This window comes from Dendropsophus ebraccatus, chromosome 3 (genome assembly GCF_027789765.1).
Source record: "Dendropsophus ebraccatus isolate aDenEbr1 chromosome 3, aDenEbr1.pat, whole genome shotgun sequence".
Taxonomy (NCBI): Eukaryota; Metazoa; Chordata; class Amphibia; order Anura; family Hylidae; genus Dendropsophus; species Dendropsophus ebraccatus.
Window position 1 is genome coordinate 164921732 of NC_091456.1, and position 24126 is coordinate 164945857.

At 44.5% G+C, this 24126-nt stretch overlaps 1 protein-coding gene across 1 annotated transcript in view; it reads right to left on the reverse strand.

Moving 5' to 3' along the window:
• Positions 1 to 16360, reverse strand: part of PARP8 (poly(ADP-ribose) polymerase family member 8) — a 181359-nt gene extending 164999 nt beyond the window's left edge. The window contains exons 1-2 of the mRNA XM_069963050.1: positions 15795 to 16360; positions 15332 to 15386 (exon numbers count right to left, since the gene is read on the reverse strand). Coding sequence (XP_069819151.1) covers positions 15332 to 15386; positions 15795 to 15885 — 146 coding nt within the window. The 5' untranslated portion in view covers positions 15886 to 16360. The remainder of the gene's footprint in view (positions 1 to 15331; positions 15387 to 15794) is intronic.
• Between the last annotated feature and the right edge of the window lie 7766 nt (positions 16361 to 24126).

Here is a 24126-nt window from a genome sequence, read left to right on the forward strand (position 1 = left end):
TAATATAAAGTTTATATAGGCCCCTCTTCATGTGTGATCCTCCCCCAGTGTATGCTGGTGCACCTCACTGCAGTGCTAGATACAGCTATATCCATGTGTGCGATCCCCAAGCTGTATACTGGTGCACCTCACTGCAGTGCTAGATACAGCTATACCCATATGTCACTATGTGCGATCCCCAAGCTGTATACTGGTGCACCTCACTGCAGTGCTAGATACAGCTATACCCATGTGTGCGATCCCCAAGCTGTATACTGGTGCACCTCACTGCAGCGCTAGATACAGCTATATCCATGTGTGTGATCCCCAAGCTGTATACTGGTGCACCTAAGTGCTAGATACAGCTATGTCCATGTGTTTGATCCCCAAGCTTTATACTGGAACACCTCACTGCAGTACTTGATACAGCTATATCCATGTGTGTGAGATACAGCAGCCCAGCCTATTCACATATGGATTGAGACGCAGCATGGAGGCATGTGTCGCTTTGTCAGTACTGCAGTGAAGGGGCCGACCCTCATCCTACTGACTCCTAAGGGTCCCTGGGGATAGGATAAACCATCAATGTAAAATCCCAGCAGCCACAGGAAGCATTTTAACTAGTGACTCTATAAAAAGTCTATTTGCCATTGATTCTCCGAAATGTGAATCACAAAGATTTACTGTGACTCTCCATTCGGCCATCGCAGGTGCCAAGGTACGACAGTCAGAAGCACAGAGAAGTAGTTTCATAGCACCTTGGGGTATGTACTTTAATGTCAGTCAAAGCAAGTTCAATAAGATACCAGCACATTTGGAGCGTTTTCCTCCACCGGAGAAGCCACAAGCCCGCGCTTCCCTAATGATGTCATGAATTCCAGGAGGCGAGTTTACCGTAAATGGTTTCTAACTCTGAACTTAATAGTGAAAGACAACCGGGAGAAAAACAAACAAGTCTGATGCTTTCACTTTCCTCCTCTACAGATTCTGTACAGTTTAATGAGAACATTTAGTAAGTGCTCCGGCCTCATGTCTCATGTCGCTGTGGACGGACGCACTGCATCATCTGCTTACCAGAGCGGCCGTCAGAATGACTGCTGTATCTTTAAAGCCTCATTACTGTAAGCAATGGTGTGACACAGAGGCCTAGTACATGAAGGCTTTGCTTCAATTCATATATTAAAGAAACCATATTGGCAATGCCAGGATTATTTACTATTTAACGTCATCCTTCACTAGGCCCCGAGACGATAAATGTATCACACTATGTCCTCCAGATAAACTCGCAGCAATCAGCTGTCATCTATGAGGAAATCTGGCAATAAGTGTTTAATTTCCCTACACTGCCACCACAGGGGAAGTTAGGCATTACACAGTGTCCATTAGGATCAATGGGATGTGTGTAATACAGGACAGGGCTGGTCCTCCAGAGCAAGAGACACTCTTTGTATCCAGTCTATGGCCCTCCTTGACTACAGCTCTAATGATCAGAACTAACAGTACCAGAAGGATTTGTTATGCTGTTAGTTCCTGTGCTATAGTATGAATGCAGAAATGCATCCATATTATACTCATATGAAGGAGATTTATCAAACATGGTGTAAAGTGAAACTGGCTCAGTTGCCCCTAGCAACCAATCAGATTCCACCTTTCATTTTCAAAAGAGTCTGTGAGGAATGAAAGGTGGAATCTGATTGGTTGCTAGGGGCAACTGAGCCAGTTTCACTTTACACCATGTTTGATAAATCTCCCACATATTTTTTTTCCTTTTTAAGTATAATGCCACTTTTCTAGTTGCCTAGTTGTGCACAGGTATGGCGGTATGTAACTTTTGTTACATAAATTTTGGGCATTTGCCATTTTGTGGGTCCAGAATAATTGGTAAACATTGGAGAGGATCACCATGCCATTCGGTACTTGAATACCAATGGCTAAAGAAGTTGGATGCAGCCCTAGTAAGTCCTGAAAAGCATGGATGCAGACATAGGCCATAGGCTTTATCCATGTTTTCCTGGACTCCCTAGGGCAACATCCAACTTCTTTAGCCACCGGTAATCGTATGCCGAATGTTCAGACTCGAGCATGCCCAAGTTGCGCTCATATACAAAAGAGATTCCCGGCACAAGACCCCTAAACTCTGCTGGTTACAGTCTTCAAGTGTGAATACACTCCTCCTCGGAGCCGACAATCGGAGGTCCTCTAACAAAACACTGCAGTCTAACAACATAAAAAACCTGGCAGAAAATAGAAAGGTGGCACTCACAGAAATAGCAAAAAATGAAATGAAATGAATAGGCGACAGCTGTTTTTCACGTCACGTGCTTCCTCTCAGCTTTCTCTCGGTGAGTGCCACCTTTTTATCTTCTGCCAAGTTGTGCTCATCTCTAGTGAACAATATTAGTGACTACAGTACCAGTCATAGCTGTTACTATGTTTTTTTCCAGAAATTACTGTATTGATTAGAGAACCCTAAAAACAAAAGTAATACTCTTAAGGTCCCTAGAAAATTATTAAGCTATTTCTAGTGGTTAAAACTGACTAATGTGTATGGGGGCCTCCCAATTCTCCCCTGACAGATGAAGTTGGAGGAGAGATAGATCAGGCATGATGGGTTTCAATAGCCCAATCCTTTTTGTTGTATAACAGTCTGGTAGCGGCTTACCCCTTCTGTCTCCATTGAGAATACAGACAGTTGGCCAAGCCAAATGTTCATGTCTACGTGAAGGGATAGCTGTTGGCTGAACTAAACTTTGTCTAACAGTTCTCAAAAGTCTATGGGCACTTTTAATGTACTCTTCTGATAGGGTATATGGACATCATTGAGGAGGAGGAGGATACCCTGCTTAGGCCACTTAGGTCCCAGCAGAGATTCCCTAGGTAAGTGCAGTTACTGCTCTAGATGACCTAGACCACCAGCAGGTGCTATTAAATATTAAAGGCAAGACAAAACTTTACTTGATATCAACTGGTTTGTCGGGATTATTCCTTTATGTGACATAGTATAATAATTAATAAAATGTGTGGTTACATTCATTTTTACAGGGATATATAAACTATTACCACTACGGAAGGGGCCACTGGCCTTGACGTCCTGAACATATAAAGCGGGCATAGGGAACCTTCAGATCTTCAGCTGTTGGACAACTACAATTCCCATTATGCTTGCAAGTACAAGCTGTACAAGCTTTAGGTCAGAGATAAGGGACCTGCGGCCATCCTGCTTTTGCAAAACTACAATACCCATCATGCCTGGACAGCCAAAGATAAATCTTTGGTTGTCCAGGCTTGATGGGTATTGTAGTTTTGCAACAGCAGGATGGCCGCAGGTCCGCTATCTCTGACCTAGAGCTTGTACAGCCAGTCCTATGCTTGGTAAGGTAGGGGAGGTTATAATAGAAGGTAACCAACCGGCAGCCTAATCTACGTATCCTCGTCTTTTCCGCCTATGAAGCACACAGAGATGTTGCTACAAATGTAATTTTCCGTAAATGAATGGCAATAAACACAAATCAAGATGAGCCGCCTGACTCTGTGAATTATTACCAATGTAAGAAGAAAATCGTCTGCAGTGTTATGAAATACTCACAATCAGAATCCGCAAACACTCCCTGCCATTTTAGCTGTAGGCTTCTTTAGCAATTACCCGGTAATGGTATGCATCCTGAAAAGCAATTTCAAAGAAAGTGGGGGAAAAAATCCTTACTTACTACTGGGACTATAATAATTGACTGTGGGTTTAAAGGGGTGTGTCCAGGAAGAGTGGATTTCTTCCCAAAACAGTGCCATCCCTGTCCTCAGGTTGTGGGTGGTAATACAATTCTGCTCTATTTGCTTCAATTGAACTGAGCTGCAATAGGACACACAATGAGGATAAGACTGGACGACGACAGACATGTTCTTCTAATCCTGGATAACCCCTATAAAGGAGCTGGCCCAGATTATATACTGATAGTTCTGACTAGAGGACTGTGGCCCCAGTTACAGCGGCACATCTGAATATGCGACTGTAGCTCGGCCACATTCACTTGTATTAAGCTGAATACACAAAACAACTATGTGCATAGATTCTGAATCACTGCAAAGTTTATTTATCACAATTATAATGATAACATGATAAAAACAATATATAAAAAATATCACTAAAAAGTATTTAAAAACAACCAGGTACAATATATATATATATATATATATATATATATATATATATATATATATATATACAATATATAAAAGACAACAACATAGGCTGAATGGGTGATCAAAAATAAAAAATACGTCACAATGGTATGTCACTCCCTAAAATAAACCTGCTATTCCAGCAATCTTATGGCTCAAGACACACCAGGGGTAATCATAGACCTTATCAACACTCACCCATTTCTCCTATGAGGGTAACAGCTGACTTGTATTAAGCTGCAGACACAGCCAGCCACTTGCATGGAGGAGCTGATGTGTTTGGCGGTTGGATGTTACCAAGCCCCAGCGATAGGATAGCTTTACAATGTATATTCAGTCTTACCAGGCCTCCATTTATGTCCTCAGAGTATCATGAGACAGACTGGTTGCCATCAGCAGTAAACTCTAAAGCAACCTGCAGAACCATCAGAAGGGAAATCTATAGAGATGAACTAATTGATTTGGCACAAATCTAATTAAGTTTGTATTTCCCCAAAAACATGCTGTGAATCTGAAACTTTTAGGAGTTGTTTTCCGTTGAATCTTTTGATACTACTGGACCTAGACAGCTGCACATCTGTTCTCTACCTATCCCTGAACTCCTTTCTTTCTATGCTTTTTTTTCCACCATTTACAGGGGATATTACACCACCTGTAGGAAGTTGTCACATGGGGAGAGGAAGCATACACCCACACTAGTCAGTCTAAGGCTACATTCACACGTTCAGTGTTTTTCCCGGTCCGTGATTGTGATCCGGCAGCTACCTCCGTGATCCGTGCAAAACAGTCCGTTTTTCATCCGTTTTGCATCCGTTTTGTATCCGTGTCCGTTTTTTTAAATGGATCTGTGTTAAAGCATTTTAAATTACATTGATTACATCACATCCGTGTTTTTCACGGATGAACATGGATGTCACATCCGTGTACATCCGTGAAAAACAGGGATCTCATTGATTTCTATGGGGAATCCTTTCCATGCATCCGTTCTGAGTAATGACATGTCCTATTTTTTAAAGGAACAGATCACGGATCCGTTAAATCACGGAACATCTGAATAGCCCAATAGAAAGCAATGGGCTGTAAAATTGTCCGTGCGCACGGATCCGTGAGCACGGACAACTTCCTGGAACGTGTGAATGCAGCCTTAGTCAGGTTCCTGTGTAGAGCATACGCACATGGGAGACCCAGACACCAGTTTCTTGAAAGAAGCACTTCCACACACTATGCATTTTGCATGGTGCAAAATACAAAATTACAAAAATGCAAAACACAATTGTATATTGTGTTTTGTATTTTTGTAATTTTGTATTTTACACTATGCACTTTCTGTGAGATTTCTTCTTGTTTTTCACTTGTGTATGTCTATGATGGAAGTTATGGGATTCAGGTGATGTGTGGAAGAGATTATGTGTTTATTTCCTTATATATATCCCAGAATACCTGTGTACTAGTTATCTATGATTAAGGGCTAATAGCTTTTATTGGATGTGCTGACCCAATGGTCAAAACATGGGCACAAGTAAACGTCTACTTTCAAGTCTTCAGTATTCTACTTCTTCTTCTAAAGTTCTGGCAGAGCACACTTCTACCCTGGGTTGGGACTCGCACCACACACTCCTCTCTACTACTCTAAACTTGCAGTACAAACTCCTCTCCTCTGTTCTGGACTCTCAGCACAGACTCCTCTCAACTACTACTCTAAAGATCCTCAGTACAGCTCCTGTCTTGTCAAGTCTACAGTCCGCTATCAGCTATTGTACAAAGTATTTCTATAGTAAAAAAGATTTATTTATGCTAACTGGACTCAGTGGTTATTGCTCAAGCACCTACACAGTAGAGATCACATCATTGGGTCATCTCCCCTTTCTGTGGGTGGCGGTGCCGATAGTCCGGGTGGGTCAGAACTCCACTCCGGACCACCGTGATAATTACCCAAGGGACCCCCTCACAGCCCAGCAGGTCACCGACCACAGGGTAAAGGGTATAGCTCAACCACTCTAAACTAAAAGCAGATTCGCCTTCATACCTGTGTGAATACCTGGAACTGGCATCACGACACTTTACCACCTGGCTGAGCTATATCTCGACCAACCACCACAGTAGTGGCGTCACTGATTACCACCGCACAAGTGACCGGTTGACCACCGTGAGGCGGCACCACAATTCTGTATTACTAGTACTACTACTACCCCTACACAACCACACATCTCCTGCCTTCTCCATCATATCCCATACTGCATTACTTCTACTATTACTACTATGCCTATACAGCCCCACATCTCTTGCCTACTCTATTATATCCCATATCCCATTCTGCACTACTGCTACTACTACAACTACTATTTCTACTACTATTACTACTATGACTATACATCCACACATCTCCTGCCTTCTCCATCATATCCCATACTGTGCTGCTACTAGTACTACTGCAGACAGGGCCGGATTAAGGTTGGTGGAGGCCCTGGGCAACAATTTTGTTGGGGCCCCCCCATTTTCTTCCCCCACAAATAAACCATACAGCAATCTATACAGGTGGCTGATTACTGTAGGGGACTTAGCACCTACCTCTCCTCACTCCTGGCTGTATGGCTCAGCATCCTCCTCTGTTCTGCATATGCTGGTCCCTAGAGGCTGCAGTCCAGAGGAAGATGCCAGGCCCTAGAGACAGGATGGGGGAGGGGTGAGCATCGCAGTGTGTTCCCACTTAATTCAATGCGAGAACACAACACTTTAGTACTTTCTGTGCTCTCTTGCCCACTGTGTTAGCCACCACAGCAGCATATGCAGTTGTTAATCACAGGCAGAGCCTGGACTTGCAAGTCTAAGTCCCATCTTTAGTTCCCAACCATATAAACTACCTGAAGCAGTAAGGAGCAACCAGAAAGTACTTAAAGGCTGTGTATAATCTATAGCGGATATGCTACATGTGAATATACTCTAAGGATCATGGCATATATAGCTGCACACAGGCTATATGTCATATGCTGCACAGAGGCTATATATACCATATGCTGCACACAGGCTATATATCATACACTGCACACAGGCTATATACCATACACTGCACACAGGCTATATGTCATATGCTGCACACAGGCTATATATCATACACTGCACACAGGCTATATGTCATACTGCACACAGACTATATACCATACACTGCACACAGGCTATATACCTTACACTGCACACAGGCTATATACCTTACACTGCACACAGGTTACATGTCATATACTGCACACAGGCTATATACCATACACTGCACACAGGCTATATACCATACACTGCACACAGGCTATATACCATACACTGCACACAGGCTATATACCATACACTGCACACAGGCTATATACCATACACTGCACACAGGTTACATGTCATATACTGCACACAGGCTATATACCATACACTGTACACAGGCTATATACCATAAACTGCACACAGGCTATATACCATACACTGCACACAGGCTATATATTATAGGCTGCACACAGGCTATATACCATACACTGCACACAGGCAATATATCATAGGCTTCACACAGGCTATATACCATACACTGCACACAGGCTATATGTCATATGCTGCACACAGGCTATATACCATACACTGCACACAGGCAATATATCATAGGCTGCACACAGGCTATATACCATACACTGCACACAGGCTATGTATCATACACTGCACACAGACTATATATCATAGGCTGCACACAGGCTATATATATATTGTAATATATATACCTCTGCTCTGATATATGCCCCTATAGTATATACCCCTGCTCTGATATATGCCCCCATAGTATATGCCCTCGGCTTTAAAATATGCCCCCATAATATATGCCCCCTGCTCTGATATATGCCCCTATAGTATATACCCCTGCTCTGATATATGCCCCTATAGTTTATACCCCTGCTCTGATATATGCCCCTATAGTATATATCCCTGCTCTGATATATGCCTCTATAGTATATACCCCTGCTCTGATATATGCCTCTATAGTATATATCCCTGCTCTGATATATGCCTCTATAGTATATACCCCTGCTCTGATGTGCCAATACAAAACAAAACCTCATACTCACCTGATCTGGGCAGATGACAGGTCTTCTCTCTTCTGGCTCTTCTCTGTTCCTTCAGCCTGTCAGCCACTGTGACAGATGCTCCAGCATGCTCCATGATGTCACATCCCTGCTGGAGAGATCAGGTTTCCTTGCTAAGGTCCCAAGCAGTCCTCTCCTCAGTGAGGGGCAAGGGGGAGTGAGGACCTCAGCAGGAGATAGGCACCCGGAAGCTTGAGAGGAAGAATCCATTCAAAGACCCACCAGGGGGGAGTCTGAGCCTGCCGGGAGGGAGATGCTTATACAGGATTAACCCTTCACTTCCCTCCCTTCCTGGACAGCATGCAGTGTGGCCAGTGCTGTGTCCAGGTAGGGTTTCCACATGCTTTTTGCGCGTGGGACTGGCTCCCAGACACCACTTCCGGGTTTGGGCTGGTGGGGGCCCCCTAGTGGTGGAGGCCCCTGGGCACATGCCCCTTGTGCCCTCCCTTTAATCCAGCCCTGACTGCAGCTAACCCTACAATCCACACATCTCCTGTCTTCTACATCATATCCTATATTGTTTTACTGCTACTACTACTACTCACCCTAAACAGCTGCACATCTCCTGCCTTCTCCATCATATCCCATGTAGTATTACTACTGCTATTACTACTACTATCCCTACACACTGCACACATCTCCTGCTGTCTCTATCATATCCCGTACTGTACTACTACTGCTACCACTACTACTGCTGCTGCTACTACTACTGCTGCTACTACTACTACCACTACCACTACTACTACTACTGCTGCTGCTACTACTACTGCTACTACTACTACTACTATTATTGCTGCTGCTGCTACTACTACTACTTCTACTACTACTACTACTACTACTACTACTATTACTACTGACCCTACACAGCTGCATATCTCCTGCTGTCTCTATCATATCCCATACTGTACTACTACTGCTGCTACTACTACTCCTGCTGCTGCTGCTACTACTACTACTACTACTACTACTACTATCCCTAAACACTGCACATCTCCTGCTGTCTCTATCATATCCCGTACGGTACTACTACTGCTACCACTACTCCTGCTGCTGCTGCTACTACTACTATTGCTGCCACTACTACTACTATTATTACTACAGATCCTACACAGCTGCATATCTCCTGCTGTCTCTATCATATCCCATACTGTACTACTACTACTGCTGCTACTACTACCCCTGCTGCTGCTGCTAGTACTACTGCTACTACTACTACTACTACTATTGCTGCTGCTGCTGCTACTACTACTACTACTATTAATTCTGACCCTACACACGCTGAACATCTCCTGCTGTCTCTATCATACCCCATACTGTACTACTGCTGCTGCTATTACTACTATTCCTGCTGCTGCTACTACTACTACTACTACTACTGCTGCTGCTGCTACTACTATTACTACTGACCCTACACAGCTGCATATCTCCTGCTGTCTCTATCATATCCCATGCTGTACTACTACTGCTGCTACTACTACCCCTGCTGCTGCTACTGCTGCTACTACTACTACCACTACTACTACTACTATTAATTCTGACCCTACACAGCTGAACATCTCCTGCTGTCTCTATCATACCCCATACTGTAGTACTACTACTACTACTACTACTACTACTACTACTACTACTACTACTGCTACTACTACTACTATTGCTGCTGCTGCTGCTACTACTACTACCACTACTGCTGCTGCTGCTACTACTACCACTACTGCTGCTGCTACTACTACTATTATAGCTGCTGCTGCTACTACTACTACTACTACTGCTACTACTACTACTACTATTGCTGCTGCTGCTGCTACTACTACCACTACTGCTGCTGCTGCTACTACTACTACCACTACTGCTGCTGCTGCTACTACTACTACTACTATTGCTGCTGCTGCTACTACTACCACTACTGCTGCTACTACTACCACTACTGCTGCTACTACTACCACTACTGCTGCTGCTGCTGCTGCTACTACTACTACTACTATTATTGCTGCTGCTGCTGCTACTACTACTACTACTACTACTACTACTACTATTGCTGCTGCTCCTGCTACTACTATTACTACTGACCCTACACAGTCACACATCTCTGGCCTTCTCCATCAAATAATATGAACAGCTAAAATTTTTGTTAAATACTAGGGAAGAGTGAATTTACAGTACTAGTAAAGCACATCGCTTCGCTAGGCTTGGCAGTCAGATTGTCAGCTGGCTACCTTTGAGCTCAGCTCCAGGTGCCTGGAAAAGCTGGATCCAGTCCTGGGAAACTGGGAGACGTTTCCCAGTACCTCATCCAGCTTTTCCAGGCACCTGGAGCAGAGCAGCAAAGAGTTCAAAAACAGCCGGCTGACAATCTGACCGCCAAGCCTAGCAAGGCGCTTAGCTTCCCTAGTACTGTAAATTCACTCTTCCCTTACGCATACAATGTAAAATATCAGTTATATCTGTCCCTTTCACATGCCAGCAGAGCTTTTTCAGTACTTAGTACTTAGCACTTACCAAAATATACTTCATGAATTTTACAAGACGACTCAAGTGGGAGCAAAGAAGTGAGAAAGAAGAGAAAATGGTACATTCGATATTCCATACCACTAAATGGCAGTTTGGGGGACTGAAGTGGGTGCAAAGTCTCCTAGTCCAATGATATCTGACACAATAAACCTGTATTTGCTGTGTGTGTTTGTATCAGACAGTATATCTTCCGTACCCAATATGTGCATTGTTCAAGTACAATAGACAAAGGATCCTTTATGGACTATCTGTCCCACACCATAGTAAACTTCCCACACCCCCAGGCAATGAAAGACGCCGAGAATCGGTAAAGAGAAAAAGAAGCATTCTATGGGGGAGATTTATCAGACATGGTGTAAAGTGAAACTGGCTCAGTTGCCCCTAGCAACCAATCAGATTCCACCTTTCATTTTCCAAAGTCTGTGAGGAATTAAAGGTGGAATCTGATTGGTTGCTAGGGGCAACTGAGCCAGTTTCACTTTACACCATGTTTGATAAATCTCCCTATGAGTTTACTTATCTCTATGCATGGCATAGTACAAGTTAGATTACAATGGTGTTCACCAATAAGTACAAAGTACCTTGACTGGAGTCACCTATGATAAATTCAGGATTGGACAGGATTTATACTGGCACAGCCCCTGTCTATATAAGGTCTCACAGCTGAAAAGTTATGAGGAGGAAAGGACTGCCTGTAGAGATCAGAGACATTATTGTGTTGCGGCACAGATATGGAGAAGGGGACGAAAACATTTCTGCTGCACTGAAAGTCCCCAAGAGTACAGGGACCTCCATAATGGGTAAAAGGAAGAAATTTGGAACAACAGGAGCTGGCCACCCCACAAACTAAGTAACCATGGGAAATTAGTAAGAGAAGTGACCAAGAACCCAAAGCTGAGCTCCAAAAAGCCTGTGTGCAGATGGGAGAAACTTTAGAAGGTGAACCTTCATTACAGTGGAGCATGGTGGTGGTAGCATCATGACTTGGTGGTGTTTTCAGTGGTTTGCACAGAAAGACTGGGCAGTGTTCAGGTTGAGGTTGAATGAAGTAAAGTAAAGAGACCTTAGACTACACTGAAGGTTCACCTTCCAACCTTCCTTAAAGAGGATGTACCACCAGGTACATCCTCTTTAACCTGAAGCCACGGATCGAACAGCGCCGGCACGGGGAAGCCGGTGCCGTGGTCCGTTTTCCAGACCGAGGCCGGGTTCCCGTGCACGGCGCCGTTCTATGCACCGGAAACGTCCAGTGCTCAAGCACTGGAGGCAGGCCGGGCCGCTTCCAGTGGAGGGGAATTCCCTCCCCTGTATGATGCGGCTCCTTTAGAATGAATGGAGACGCGTCATACAGGGGAGGGAATTCCCTCCCACTGGGGGCGGGCCTGCCTGCCTCCAGTGCTTGAGCACCGGCTGGTTCCGGTGCATAGAACGGCGCCGTGCACAGGAACCGGGCCTCGGTCCGTAAAAACGGACTGCGGCACCGGCTTCCCCGTGCCGTCGCTGTTCGATCCGTGGCTTCAGGTTAAAGAGGATGTCTTTGGATCTCCTGTCTTTCTAGCTGCTGACATTCCTGAGTTACAAGTTTCTAAAAGCCGATCTATAACCAAGATAGGAAACTGAATTTCCCATCATGCATCTCCCTGATTGGTCCATTTGCGCACTCGTCCCCTTAGCTTTCCTGTCCACTGCTCTTATTACTATTGCACAGTAAACACAGGACCTTTTTTTTACTGATTTTGCATCACATCATTCCAATATGTATTCCATACTAGCTGATGATGTAGCAGAGCTGACGCACGCATGGTGTAGCTATGTGCTGCATAACTGTTTACCGGAGGGTGTAGTATAGGTTTAGATCTCTGCTTGATGACTGTAAATGAAAACATTCTAGTTCCATCCAGACTCTAAGAATATCTACAACACTTACAATATACAAAGCTGAGACACAAAGACAGGTACATATGCCTGCATTCACTGACAGCAAGCAGAGATAGAACTATAACGCTTCATATTACAGAGACCTAGGCTCAGGGACACATGTAAGTCTATGGAAGTAGCACAGGTGCATGGAGATGATGCAGATAAAGTCTCCTGGGGGTCAGGTTACCAAGTCAATAGACAAGCTAAGCCCCCAGAGAGGAGATCACATGTCCTATGACTACAAAAAGAGGGGGGAAGAGAGAGCTGAGCATGGTCAGAGTGAAGCCGGAGTAGAGGATTTTACACATCCAAAGCCGATAAGAATGAGAAAAAAAGAGGGAAAGAGTACAAGATAGGTTATAAATGTATATTAGACATAGGGTCATATTGGGAAGGGGGGTTGTTTAGAATATTGTTTTTGTTACTCAAATAACCCCTTTAAGCCCACAGCCAAGGCAGCACAGGAGCGGCTTAGGGGCAAGTTTGTTCTTAAGTGGCGCCGCCAAAGCCCCGACTTGAACCCAATAGAACATCCCCAAAGAGAGCCAACAATGGTGTCCACCACCAGCCCCCACCCAGCCTGTCAGAGCATGAAATCCGCTGAGAAAATTGGCAGAAAATCCCCATATCCAGGTGTGCAAACCTTGTGACCTCATAGCCAAGATGACTGGTAGCTGGGATTGCTGCCAAACGTGCTTCAACTAAGTATTGAGTAAAGACTCTAAATACTTATGTGAATGCAGTATATATATATATATATATATATATATATATATATATATATATCATAAGTATAAGTAAGAAAAAAAAAACTATATATTACTGTAAAGGGAAAATCTAAATGTGTGTGTATATAATATATATATATATATATATATATATATATATATATATATATATAGAGAGAGAGAGAGAGAGAGAGAGTCTCTTTTGTGCATGGAAGATCAGGTGTAATATGGCGATTCCTGGCGTGAAGACTCCTACTATATATACAGCTACAATGCATTCAGAAAGTCTTCAGTCTTTGGTAATGTTGCATTTCTTGTGCTAAAATAATATATATATATATATATATATATATATATATATATATATATATATATATATATATATTTAGTATATGTATGGGGGGAGGTGAAAGAAGTGAAAGAAGGGGACTGATATAAGGGTTCATTAGATTGGAGGGGTTAAGGGGGTGCCCCAGAGGCTAATATTGGGATACTGCACAACTTTCAGATATGCACAAACCCCAATTCTGCTGTCAGTCACCAGACATCAACACCTGACCTGTTATATCTGTTATATACTCCCTACCAACCAGGAAGCATTGTCTTGTAACACAAAAGCAATATTGTGTAGGAGTGGAATTACACTAAGCCCTGCCACATACATAGAAAGAAATCAGATGGAAAACATATAAGAACGTTACAAACTCTCCCAACTGTATCCTAAAGGGTAAACTTACTGTACACCATAGGCCTCATTTAAAGGGAATCCGCAATCATGTAAATTCTTTTTAAACTACTGATATCTTTATATAGAGCAAGAAGAGATGAGTACATTTATATTTAATTTAGTATAACCTGCAAGTTATTGATTGAAATCCCTGCTCTTTCTATTACTACGGGGGCTCTGCTGTGCAAAATGAGATGGAAACAGGCATGTCAGGTGATGCACTCACCAGTTGTTAAATAAACTACAAAAAATTGCACATAGGTGGCGCTGTAGTTATCCCTACAAAGTTACAAATGGTCAATATGTCTCTTGATTTTTAGCAATGCTCTCCATTTGTATAACCACGTCTCAGCTTAAAATGTTATAACATGATGATGAATACTGTCCTTCAGATTTAACACTGATGCAAGTGCGCCATGGTAGATGTGGTTCTTTAAGAGACCCAATAAGCATAAGTCACATGGGGTAAGATCGGATCAGCAGTCCGCTCTACTATGATTATGCACTATACTGCGAGGGATACCTCTTTAAAGGGAATATACTGTATACACCATCAAATGCTGCATTGGCCTTCCTATACACAGACGGGAAGACCTCTATCACTCAAGACTGGGGGGGTGGGGAGAAAGGACTGCCCACATGACTTCTGGCTCAGGCAGCATGAAAGTGATGACAGCTTCCCCTTTTAGGTCTCCATGATGACTTGTACAAGCTGGATGCACAGCTCAGGTTGTGCACTTTTCCCCGAGGTGCACCGCCAATAGTAGCCATAGTAAACCATGTTCACCACTGATTCCTATTGCAGGAAGACTCTCGCACGGTGATATCACTATGTGCAAAAGCTGCAGCCGTCTGGGCTACTGGAGTGGCTCAATGTATGTCTATGGTTACAACTTTTTGTTATGTGTCACATACAACACGGCCTCATAATCCGGGCCGAGCACAGACATATTAGCCCAGGAGAATGGATATAGGCCATATAGTATCCTCCTTAACAATACAGCCCATGCCCCTGTCACCTCAGCTACATCCTGCTTCTCTTTTTACATTTCAGTGGTTATAACATTTAACACGTCTTGTTGTTACGGCCATCGCCAGCAACCTGAGAAGAGGTGGTGTCATGGCAACACAGTCCAATGCATAACATCAGCCATGTCATTAAGTCAATGGAATAAAACAAATACCTTTTGGAGCCTCCTAGGAAGGTAAAGGTGAAAGTATTGTCCGAGTATCTGAAATCTAGAGGGAGAAGAAGAAAAAGAGGAAAGGTAAAGCGTCGTCTCCCCTATAGACCCCCTACATGCAGGAAACCCCATTTCAACAAGTGCACTGGTGCTATGGCAACAGATTTCAGCTGTCAGTGGATGCAACCCAATAGCAATAGATAAATTGATGGATAGATGGATGGATCAGCGATGGACTAGGTGCCTCCGGCTAGCTGTAAAAGGGGCGGTTAATGTGGCGGCACCTCTCCTTTTCTCAGCATGGTCATTATATATATATATATATATATATATATATATATATATATAGGGCTAAATGTGTCTGGCCCCATTGGCGCAAAGCATCCCTGATATGAATGGAGCAGAGAGCCATGAGAGGCACTATGGGGATGAGGTTGCCATCTCTCCATATGCAATAACTCACCTGAAAACAGGCAGTCCTTCTCCGCCTTGCACTTTTGAATGACAATGTCGATATCCTTCTGAATCCTCTCTTGCCTTGAACACATCCCCATGAAATAAATCCCTGGGAAAGCAGCTTTATTTCCCCCAGTTCAGTGTTTAATAATAATAATAAAAATAAGGATAATAAATGAACAAGCCTTTGTGTGTTATGTCAGCCCAAAGCTTCTTCTCCAAGATGTTGCTGTTGCTGGCGGAGGAGGAGAAAGAGGGTGCTGCTGCTACTGCTACTACTGCTACCGCTGCTGCTGCTTCTTCTTCTTCTGCTTCTGCTGCTGCTGCTGCTGCTGTTTTATTGCAATTTCCCCTCCTGACAATAGACTGAGTTGCTGAAATCCTCCCCCGCTTGTCAGTGCAATAAAGAGAGGGAGTGAATAATAACAATAATCAGCTGCTCACAGTGAGAGGGAGAGAGTGAGAGGAGCAGACACTGGAGGAGAGAGAGACGTAGAGAGAGAGGCAGAAGAGAGACACAGAGAGGAGGGGGAGAGCTGATGCTGGGCTGCAGTCACTGGATGTACAGCTGCAGACACTGAGCTGCTCCCCACTGTACACACACAGGCACACTAGCCCTGGGAAGCACAGACACTGCCTCCCACTGAGGCACACCCACAATGTGAGAGAGAGAGAAGTGTGTGGGAATATGGAGTGTGCACACTGACTCATAACACTACAGTCTATTGCGCTCACAGAGCTCGACCCTTTCTGTAGGATGCTGGATTGGAAAGGGAGGAATCGCAGCTGGATCCTATATAGACGGAGCAATGGTTATCTTGAGCGCCTTAACCCAGTACTAGCAAGGTGTTGTATTGGGATATACAAATGCACCAAGGCGTTAAAACAAGGCCGGGAATTGAGGAGTAATGTTAAGCTTAGGTTTACTGATATTGTACTGCGCTCCTCTAATCGCAATAGGCAGTGATGAGCGAACTTGCCGAACGTTTTGGTTAGTCCGAATCTATACGTTCATCGTTTGATTTTCGGTGGCTGGAGAAGTTGGATGCACTCCCTAGGGTTGTATCCAGCTTCTCCAGCTACTGGGGGCCAAATGCTGAGAATTTAGGTTCATCCGAACCCGAACCTTCAGCAGGTGTGCTCCTCACTAGCAATAAGTTATCCCATCCAGGGATCCAGGCATGCTACATCTGTGTTTTTGTACGAGGATTAAACTTACTCTGTACCCACAATCTGACACCCCCCCCCCCCAAACCACTTGTACCGTCAGATAGCTGCTTTTAATCCAAGATCTGTACCGGGGTCCGTTCGGCAGGTGATGCAGTTATTGTCCTAAAAACAACTTTTAATACTGCAGCGCTGTGTCAAATTGGTGTGGCCTAGAGTGTCTGTGCCCTAGGCATGCACCGCCTCTCCATCCTTCCTCATCATTAAGATTACCCCAGGCAGGATTTCTCCTATTCATCACTTGTCTGAACACTGCACATGTGCCTTAACGATCTGCTTGAACACCTTGGCACTCTGGTACCTACGGAGGGAGCATAGGTGAAGTAATTAGATGAGAGTAGTAGTCCCTCGGGCACAGTAAACTGTGATGTTATGTGTGGCTTTGTGGATGGCTGACCAAGTATGTTCCTTGTCCCCGTAGTCTGACGCGCAGGAATGCAGGAATTTTTGGACAATGGGATTCCGTGAAACAATAACAAACTTTATGAACAGACAATCCAGGCGATGACTTTTTATTCGGCAACACAGGGTGTGAACTTACAGTAATTGAAATGGATGATGGGGATGTGGTCACAGTTATTCTGGTTATCCTATACATTCTCTGAATAAGCTTTTGATCACTGTGATACTGTCACCCCCCTTACTATATGTGCTGTACTATATGGTGGACAATGTCACCTAGGTGGGGCTTCACGGGACCCTACTGTCGTAAGGCCCCTCCTAGATACTGCCCACCAATGAAATGGAGCAATCTTTGAGCAGAAAGAAGACAAAAACAAGTTTTATACAGGTTTATATTGAATGTGCAGCCCCTATGCTTGTGGATGGTGCGGAAAGCCCTAAGGCCCTATTACACCAACAGATTATCTGACAGATTTTTGGAAGCCTAAACAAGGAATTGATTGGAAAAGAGGAGAAATCTCAGTCTTTCCTTTATTACCTGTTCTCTGTTTATAGTCTGTTCCTGCCTTTGGCTCAAAAAAATCTGTCAGATAATCTGTTGGTGTAATAGGGCCCTTACATAGAGTAAGGGGGAGGGAGGTGACAGTATCACTTTAAGCTGGTGGTTCACACAAGGAGTGGGTATTACTAATCTGTGGATTGTAGTATCCTTGTCTTCCTGCATGGTGGGTTAAAAGAGAGTTAATTGGTTTGGCCCTAACTTCCCTTTTGGGTAAACCCCTGACATGGGGTAATAAATAGTGCTGAGCGACATGTCAAAATGTTTGGGTTCAGTAACATTATCCAAACCTGAACACTATGGGGGAGATTTATCAAACATGGTGTAAAGTGAAACTGGCTCAGTTGCCCCTAGCAACCAATCAGATTCCACCTTTCATTCCTCACAGACTCTTTGGAAAATGAAAGGTGGAATCTGATTGGTTGCTAGGGGCAACTGAGCCAGTTTCACTTTACACCATGTTTGATAAATCTCCCCTCATAGAGTATGATTACCCGTGGCTGTATAAGTTGGATGCTGCCCTAGGGAATTCTGGAAAACATGGATACAGCCTATGGTTTTTCCTGGCAGCTCTAGGGTGGCATCCAACTTCTGCAGCAGCTGGGAATCATACACCGAGTGTTCAGGTTGCCGAACTCGAACATTTTGACAGGTTCGCTTAACACTAGTAGTAAACCCACATTGGCATGGCATGGCGCTACAGGCACCTACAAGTTTTTGTCAGTGATGAATTTGATGCTGTAAAAACCTTTGGTGAACAGGTCCCTGACTGGATCTGCTGGAATGAGACCTACCATCCTAGGACCTATGAAAAAATGGAACTTACCCTTGACTCTAGAAGATCTATACTTATATCCCTTTTGAAAATTTAAAGGGTTTGTCTAGGCACAGGTCTTTTTTAATTTATTTATTACTGCTCCATCCCTGCTGTACAGTCGCTCCTGGGTTCTGGGGTCATAATGTTGTAGGCATACCCAGCCCATCAGGTAATACACTCCTGCAGTCAGTTGGTATCGTGACAGATCTGCAGAGTTGTCTACAGCCTTTATAGACTGTATCCAAGTTTTCAGGACTCCTTAGGAAACTTCTCCAGCACGAACTTTCAACAAGTTTACCCATCACCAACAATAAGATATGTGATCCAGGGACCCTCAGTGGCGTAGCTACCATAGAGGCAGGGTAGGCAGTTGCCATAGGGCCTGTGCAGAAGGGGGGCCCAGGTGAGAAGGAAAGAGCTTGTTTTCTTCTGCTTAACACCTTATGTACTGCAGTGTGTAAGTGACCCAATGTTTACTTACATGCTGCAACACAAAAAAGGGTTAACAAGCAGAAGACAGAGATCTCTGCTCCACTGCACTGATAACCTCTGACCTCTGTTCTCCAGCTGGCAATCATGTAGGAAAGGAAAATGTGCAGAGCTCTTTGCAGAGGTCAGGGGTTATCAGTGCATATATATATATATATATATATATATATATATATAGTGCTTTGTGTTGTGCGTAGGGGAACAAACTTTTGCTATGGGGCCCCGTGAATCCTAGCTACGCCCCTGCTCACCCTGTATGCTTCCAGTCCCCGTAGTGTGACGGGTAGGAATGCAATGTCTGGACAACGTGACTCCATGAGACAATATCAAACTTTATTAACAGATAATCCAGGCACTGACTTTTGTTTTGGCAGAGGATGCAAATTTACAGTAATTGAAATGGATGATAGGAATGTGGTCACAGTTATCCTGGTTATCCTTTAACCAGTTCTACTGGACATCACTGAATAAGCTGAACTAAGTGAACAAAGTGAATAAAATTGAAAATAGTTTTTGGGTGTATAAGGGAATCACGGAAATACATCAGGTCTTTGAGGAAGGGAAGTTAATGAGTTTTGACTCTCTAATACACAAATATAATATGGACCATTGACATGTCATGTAGTATAATCAATTAGCACACGCAGTAAAATACACTAAGGGTATAAACCCACACGCCGTATATGCAGCAGATACGCAACAAATACGCAGCAGATTTGTTGGTACAGATTTGATGCTGTGTTCAGTTATTTAGATCTAATCTGCTGCGAGTTTGCTGCGAGTTTGCTGCGAGTTTGCTGCGTATCGCAGCAGTAAATACGCTGCATATACGGTGTGTGGGTTTATACCCTAAGGATCAAGGAATATTTCAGACACAGTCACATGAGGTGGTCTACTGTATTTTCACAGTTAAAGGGAATAAAAAAGGAGAATTGGGTAAGTTATACAGGACCATTCTTACAGTAAATACGAGGATTTTACACATATCTTGTAATCACAAATGGGAACAGGAAATTGGAGTAATTATGGAGGAGGAATGGGAAAATATCTTGAAAATGATGAGCTTAGCCACATTGAATATGAATTATAAATTTATTCAGTTTAAAATTATTAAGAGATTATATTATTCCCCACAATTTCTTAACAGGATAGGTAAGCGAATAGATGCAACTTGCGGGAAATGCGGATGGTATGAGGCTAATAATCTCCATCTACTATGGGAATGCAGGGTGGTCCAGGTATTCTGGTATAAGGTAGCTGATAAAATAAAGGACCGACTAAAAATCACGATTCCTTATACTCCGCTTTGTATGATCCTAGGAGCTACAACTCAAATATCAGATTATCCAATATTAGTTGCTAAACTCCTATTGACTGCAAGAGTCATTCTTACATAGTTACATAGTGAATACGGTTGAAAAAAGACACATGTCCATCAAGTTCAACCAAGGAGGGGATGGATACAGGGAAGGGGGAGGGGTGATAGGTTCTATACATATTCATTTATATTATTTTGCTCTAAGAACTTTTCTAGGCTGGTTTTGAAGCCCTTTACTGTTGTTGCTGTGACCAGATCCTGTGGTAGACTGTTCCACAGATTCACAGTTCTCATGGTAAAGAAGGCTTGTCGCCTCCGGAGATTGAACCTTTTTTTCTCCAGGCGGAGGCAGTGCCCCCTTGTCCTTTGAGGGGGTTTTACCTGGAACATCTTTTCCCCATATTTCTTGTAGGGGCCATTTATATATTTAAATAAATTAATCATATCTCCCCTTAAACGTCTCTTCTCCAGACTAAACAAATGTAATTCTTTTAATCTCTTCTCATAACTAAGATGCTCCATTCCCCTTATTAGTTTAGTTGCCCGTCTTTGTACCCTCTCCAGCTCTAGAACATCCTTTTTATAAACCGGGTTCCAAAACTGGACGGCATACTCCAGATGAGGCCGCACCAAAGCTTTATAAAGCGGTAATATTATATCCCTGTCCCGAGAGTCCATGCCTGTTTTAATGCATGACAATATCCTGCCGGCCTTAGAAGCAGCTGACTGACATTGTGTGCTGTTCTGTAGTCTATTATCTACAAGTACACCCAGATCCTTCTCCATCAGTGACTCTCCCAGAATAACTCCCCCCAGGACATATGATGCATGCGGGTTATTAGTACCCAGGTGCATCACTTTACATTTATCCACATTGAACCTCATTTGCCAAGTGGACGCCCAAACACTCAGTGTGTCTAAGTCATCCTGTAACATCTGCACATCCTCCATAGACTGTACTGTACTACAAAGCTTGGTGTCATCTGCCTTTACCTTTTCTTCTCCATCTGGCCTGGACATCATAGTTAATACGGTTGAAAAAAGACACATGTCCATCAAGCTCAACCAAGGAGGGGATGGATGCAGGGAAGGTGGATATACAAGGAGGGGATGGATACAATGAAGGGGGCTCCTGATGGGTAGGTTCTATACATATGCATTAACCCCTAGACGACCCATAACGTAACTGTATGTCATGGAGCCAGGCCCGCTTCTGCCATGAGGCGGAATGAGCCTTCCGCCTCAGGCGGCATATTTTGCGGTCCGGCAGGGGGGCGGCATTATGTACCCCCTGCTGTCATTTTTGTTAAGTATCACTTAACAAAAATGACAGCAGCCGCTCACCTGTCCCGTCGCCCGCGCTCTCCACATCCCGTCAGGTCCCGCGACGTCACCCTGCAGCTGTCACGGACCTCCAGGCTGTGGTGAGGCCCGGGGTCGGTGGGGGATGTGCTGGGGTGATCGGGTCGCGCGGGGCGGACCCGCGCGACCCGATCACCCCACTCACTCACCACAGCCTGGAGGTCCGTGACAGCTGCAGGGTGACGTCGCTGGACCTGACAGGATGTGGAGACAGCGGAGAGCGCGGGCCGGCTGCGGCGTGGGACAGGTTAGCGGCTGGCTGGGGGGGGGGACATCAGAGGGGGGCGATGCCGGCCATCACTCGGGGGCGGCCGCCTGAGGTTTGCCTCAGGCGGCAGAGACCCCAGAATCGGCCATGCATGGAGCCGCTAGGAGCATTCAGAGGGGGACCGCCTGAACCGGTGCTATATGCAAGGTTATATGTAGCCTGGGCCCGCACAGTCCGATAGCTGTGCCCCCTAATTAGGCATTTAGTTGCAACTGTCAAAGTTGACAGCTGCATCTAAATGCCTTTTTTACTCCATCGATGGTTGTTTAGTGGTGGAATCGCCCCCTGCGACGTGATCATGGAGGAACGGTCCTCGCATCTGGTCCGGCCCGGAGTCTGTGTCCATGAAAATGGTTACAGTTATCAACACACATCCCTAATCCAGTCTCTAGTATGTTATGGAGAGCATTACTGATGTGCGAATGGGACTCACATGTGATGTCTTCTATAAGTGACTCACAGGGGGCATCTTCTCCAATCAGAGTTGCTGACTTTACCTTTTCTTCACCATCTGGCCTGGACATCATAGTTAATACGGTTGAAAAAAGACACATGTCCATCAAGCTCAACCAAGGAGGGGATGGATGCAGGGAAGGTGGATATACAAGGAGGGGATGGATACAGGGAAGGGGGCTCCTGATGGGTAGGTTCTATACATATGCATTAACCCCTAGACGACCCATAACGTAACCAGGGGCGGGCTGGGCCGGGGGGAAGGGGGGCATATGCCCCCCGGGCCGGTCTTCCCCCAGTTGTCAGGGCCGCATGGCTGCTGACAGCTGGCTGGAGTCCCCAGTGCCTCCCCTGCTTACAGCCCCGCCCTCTTCAGTCATATTTACCTGTGGCTGTGGTGGATCCGGACTGTGATGGAAGCGGCCGCCGAAGCCCCGCCCCCATGCCGGTAAGCCCCGCCCCCTGTATGGCCACTATGCTTTCTATAAGCCTAAGAGGCTTATGGTAAAAAGCAAACTGCTGTACGCAGTATCTTCCTCCGGCCACCAGAGGCCGCTCTCTCCTCCCAGCTGGTTCTTCTGCAACTGGGCTAGAAGAGCCTGAAGACAGAGAAGATGGTGTCTGCAGGAAGCCAGGTACCTACACAGGAGGAGATCTACACAGCAGGACATAAGGCAGGGGGAGGGAACCAAGGCCCTCCAGCTGCTGCAAAACTACAACTCCCATCATAGCTGGAGAGCGATAGGCTGTCCATGGATGATGGGAGTTGTAGTTTTGCAACAGCTGAAGAGCCAAGGTTCCCCCTCCCTGACATAGAGGATACATATATACAGGAGACCTACACAGGAGGATACATATATACAGGAGACCTACACAGGAGGATACATATATACAGGAGACCTACACAGGAGGATACATATATACAGGAGACCTACACAGGAGGAGACATACAAAGGGGTACATAGAGGATACATATATACAGGAGGAAGCATATATACAGGGGTACATAGAGGATACATATATACAGGAGGAAGCATATATACAGGGGTACATAGAGGATACATATATACAGGAGGAGGCATATATACAGGGGTACATAGAGGATACATATATACAGGAGGAAGCATATATACAGGGGTACATAGAGGATACATATATACAGGAGGAGGCATATATACAGGGGTACATAGAGGATACATATATACAAGAGGAGACATACTGAGGAGTATATAGAGGATACATATATACAGGAGGAGACATACAGAGGGGTACATAGAGGATACATATATACAGGAGGATACATCTATACAGGGGTACATAGAGGATACATATATACAGGAGGATACATCTATACAGGGGTACATATAGGATACATATATACAGGAGGAGACATACAGAGGGGTACATAGAGGATACATATATACAGGAGGAGACATATATACAG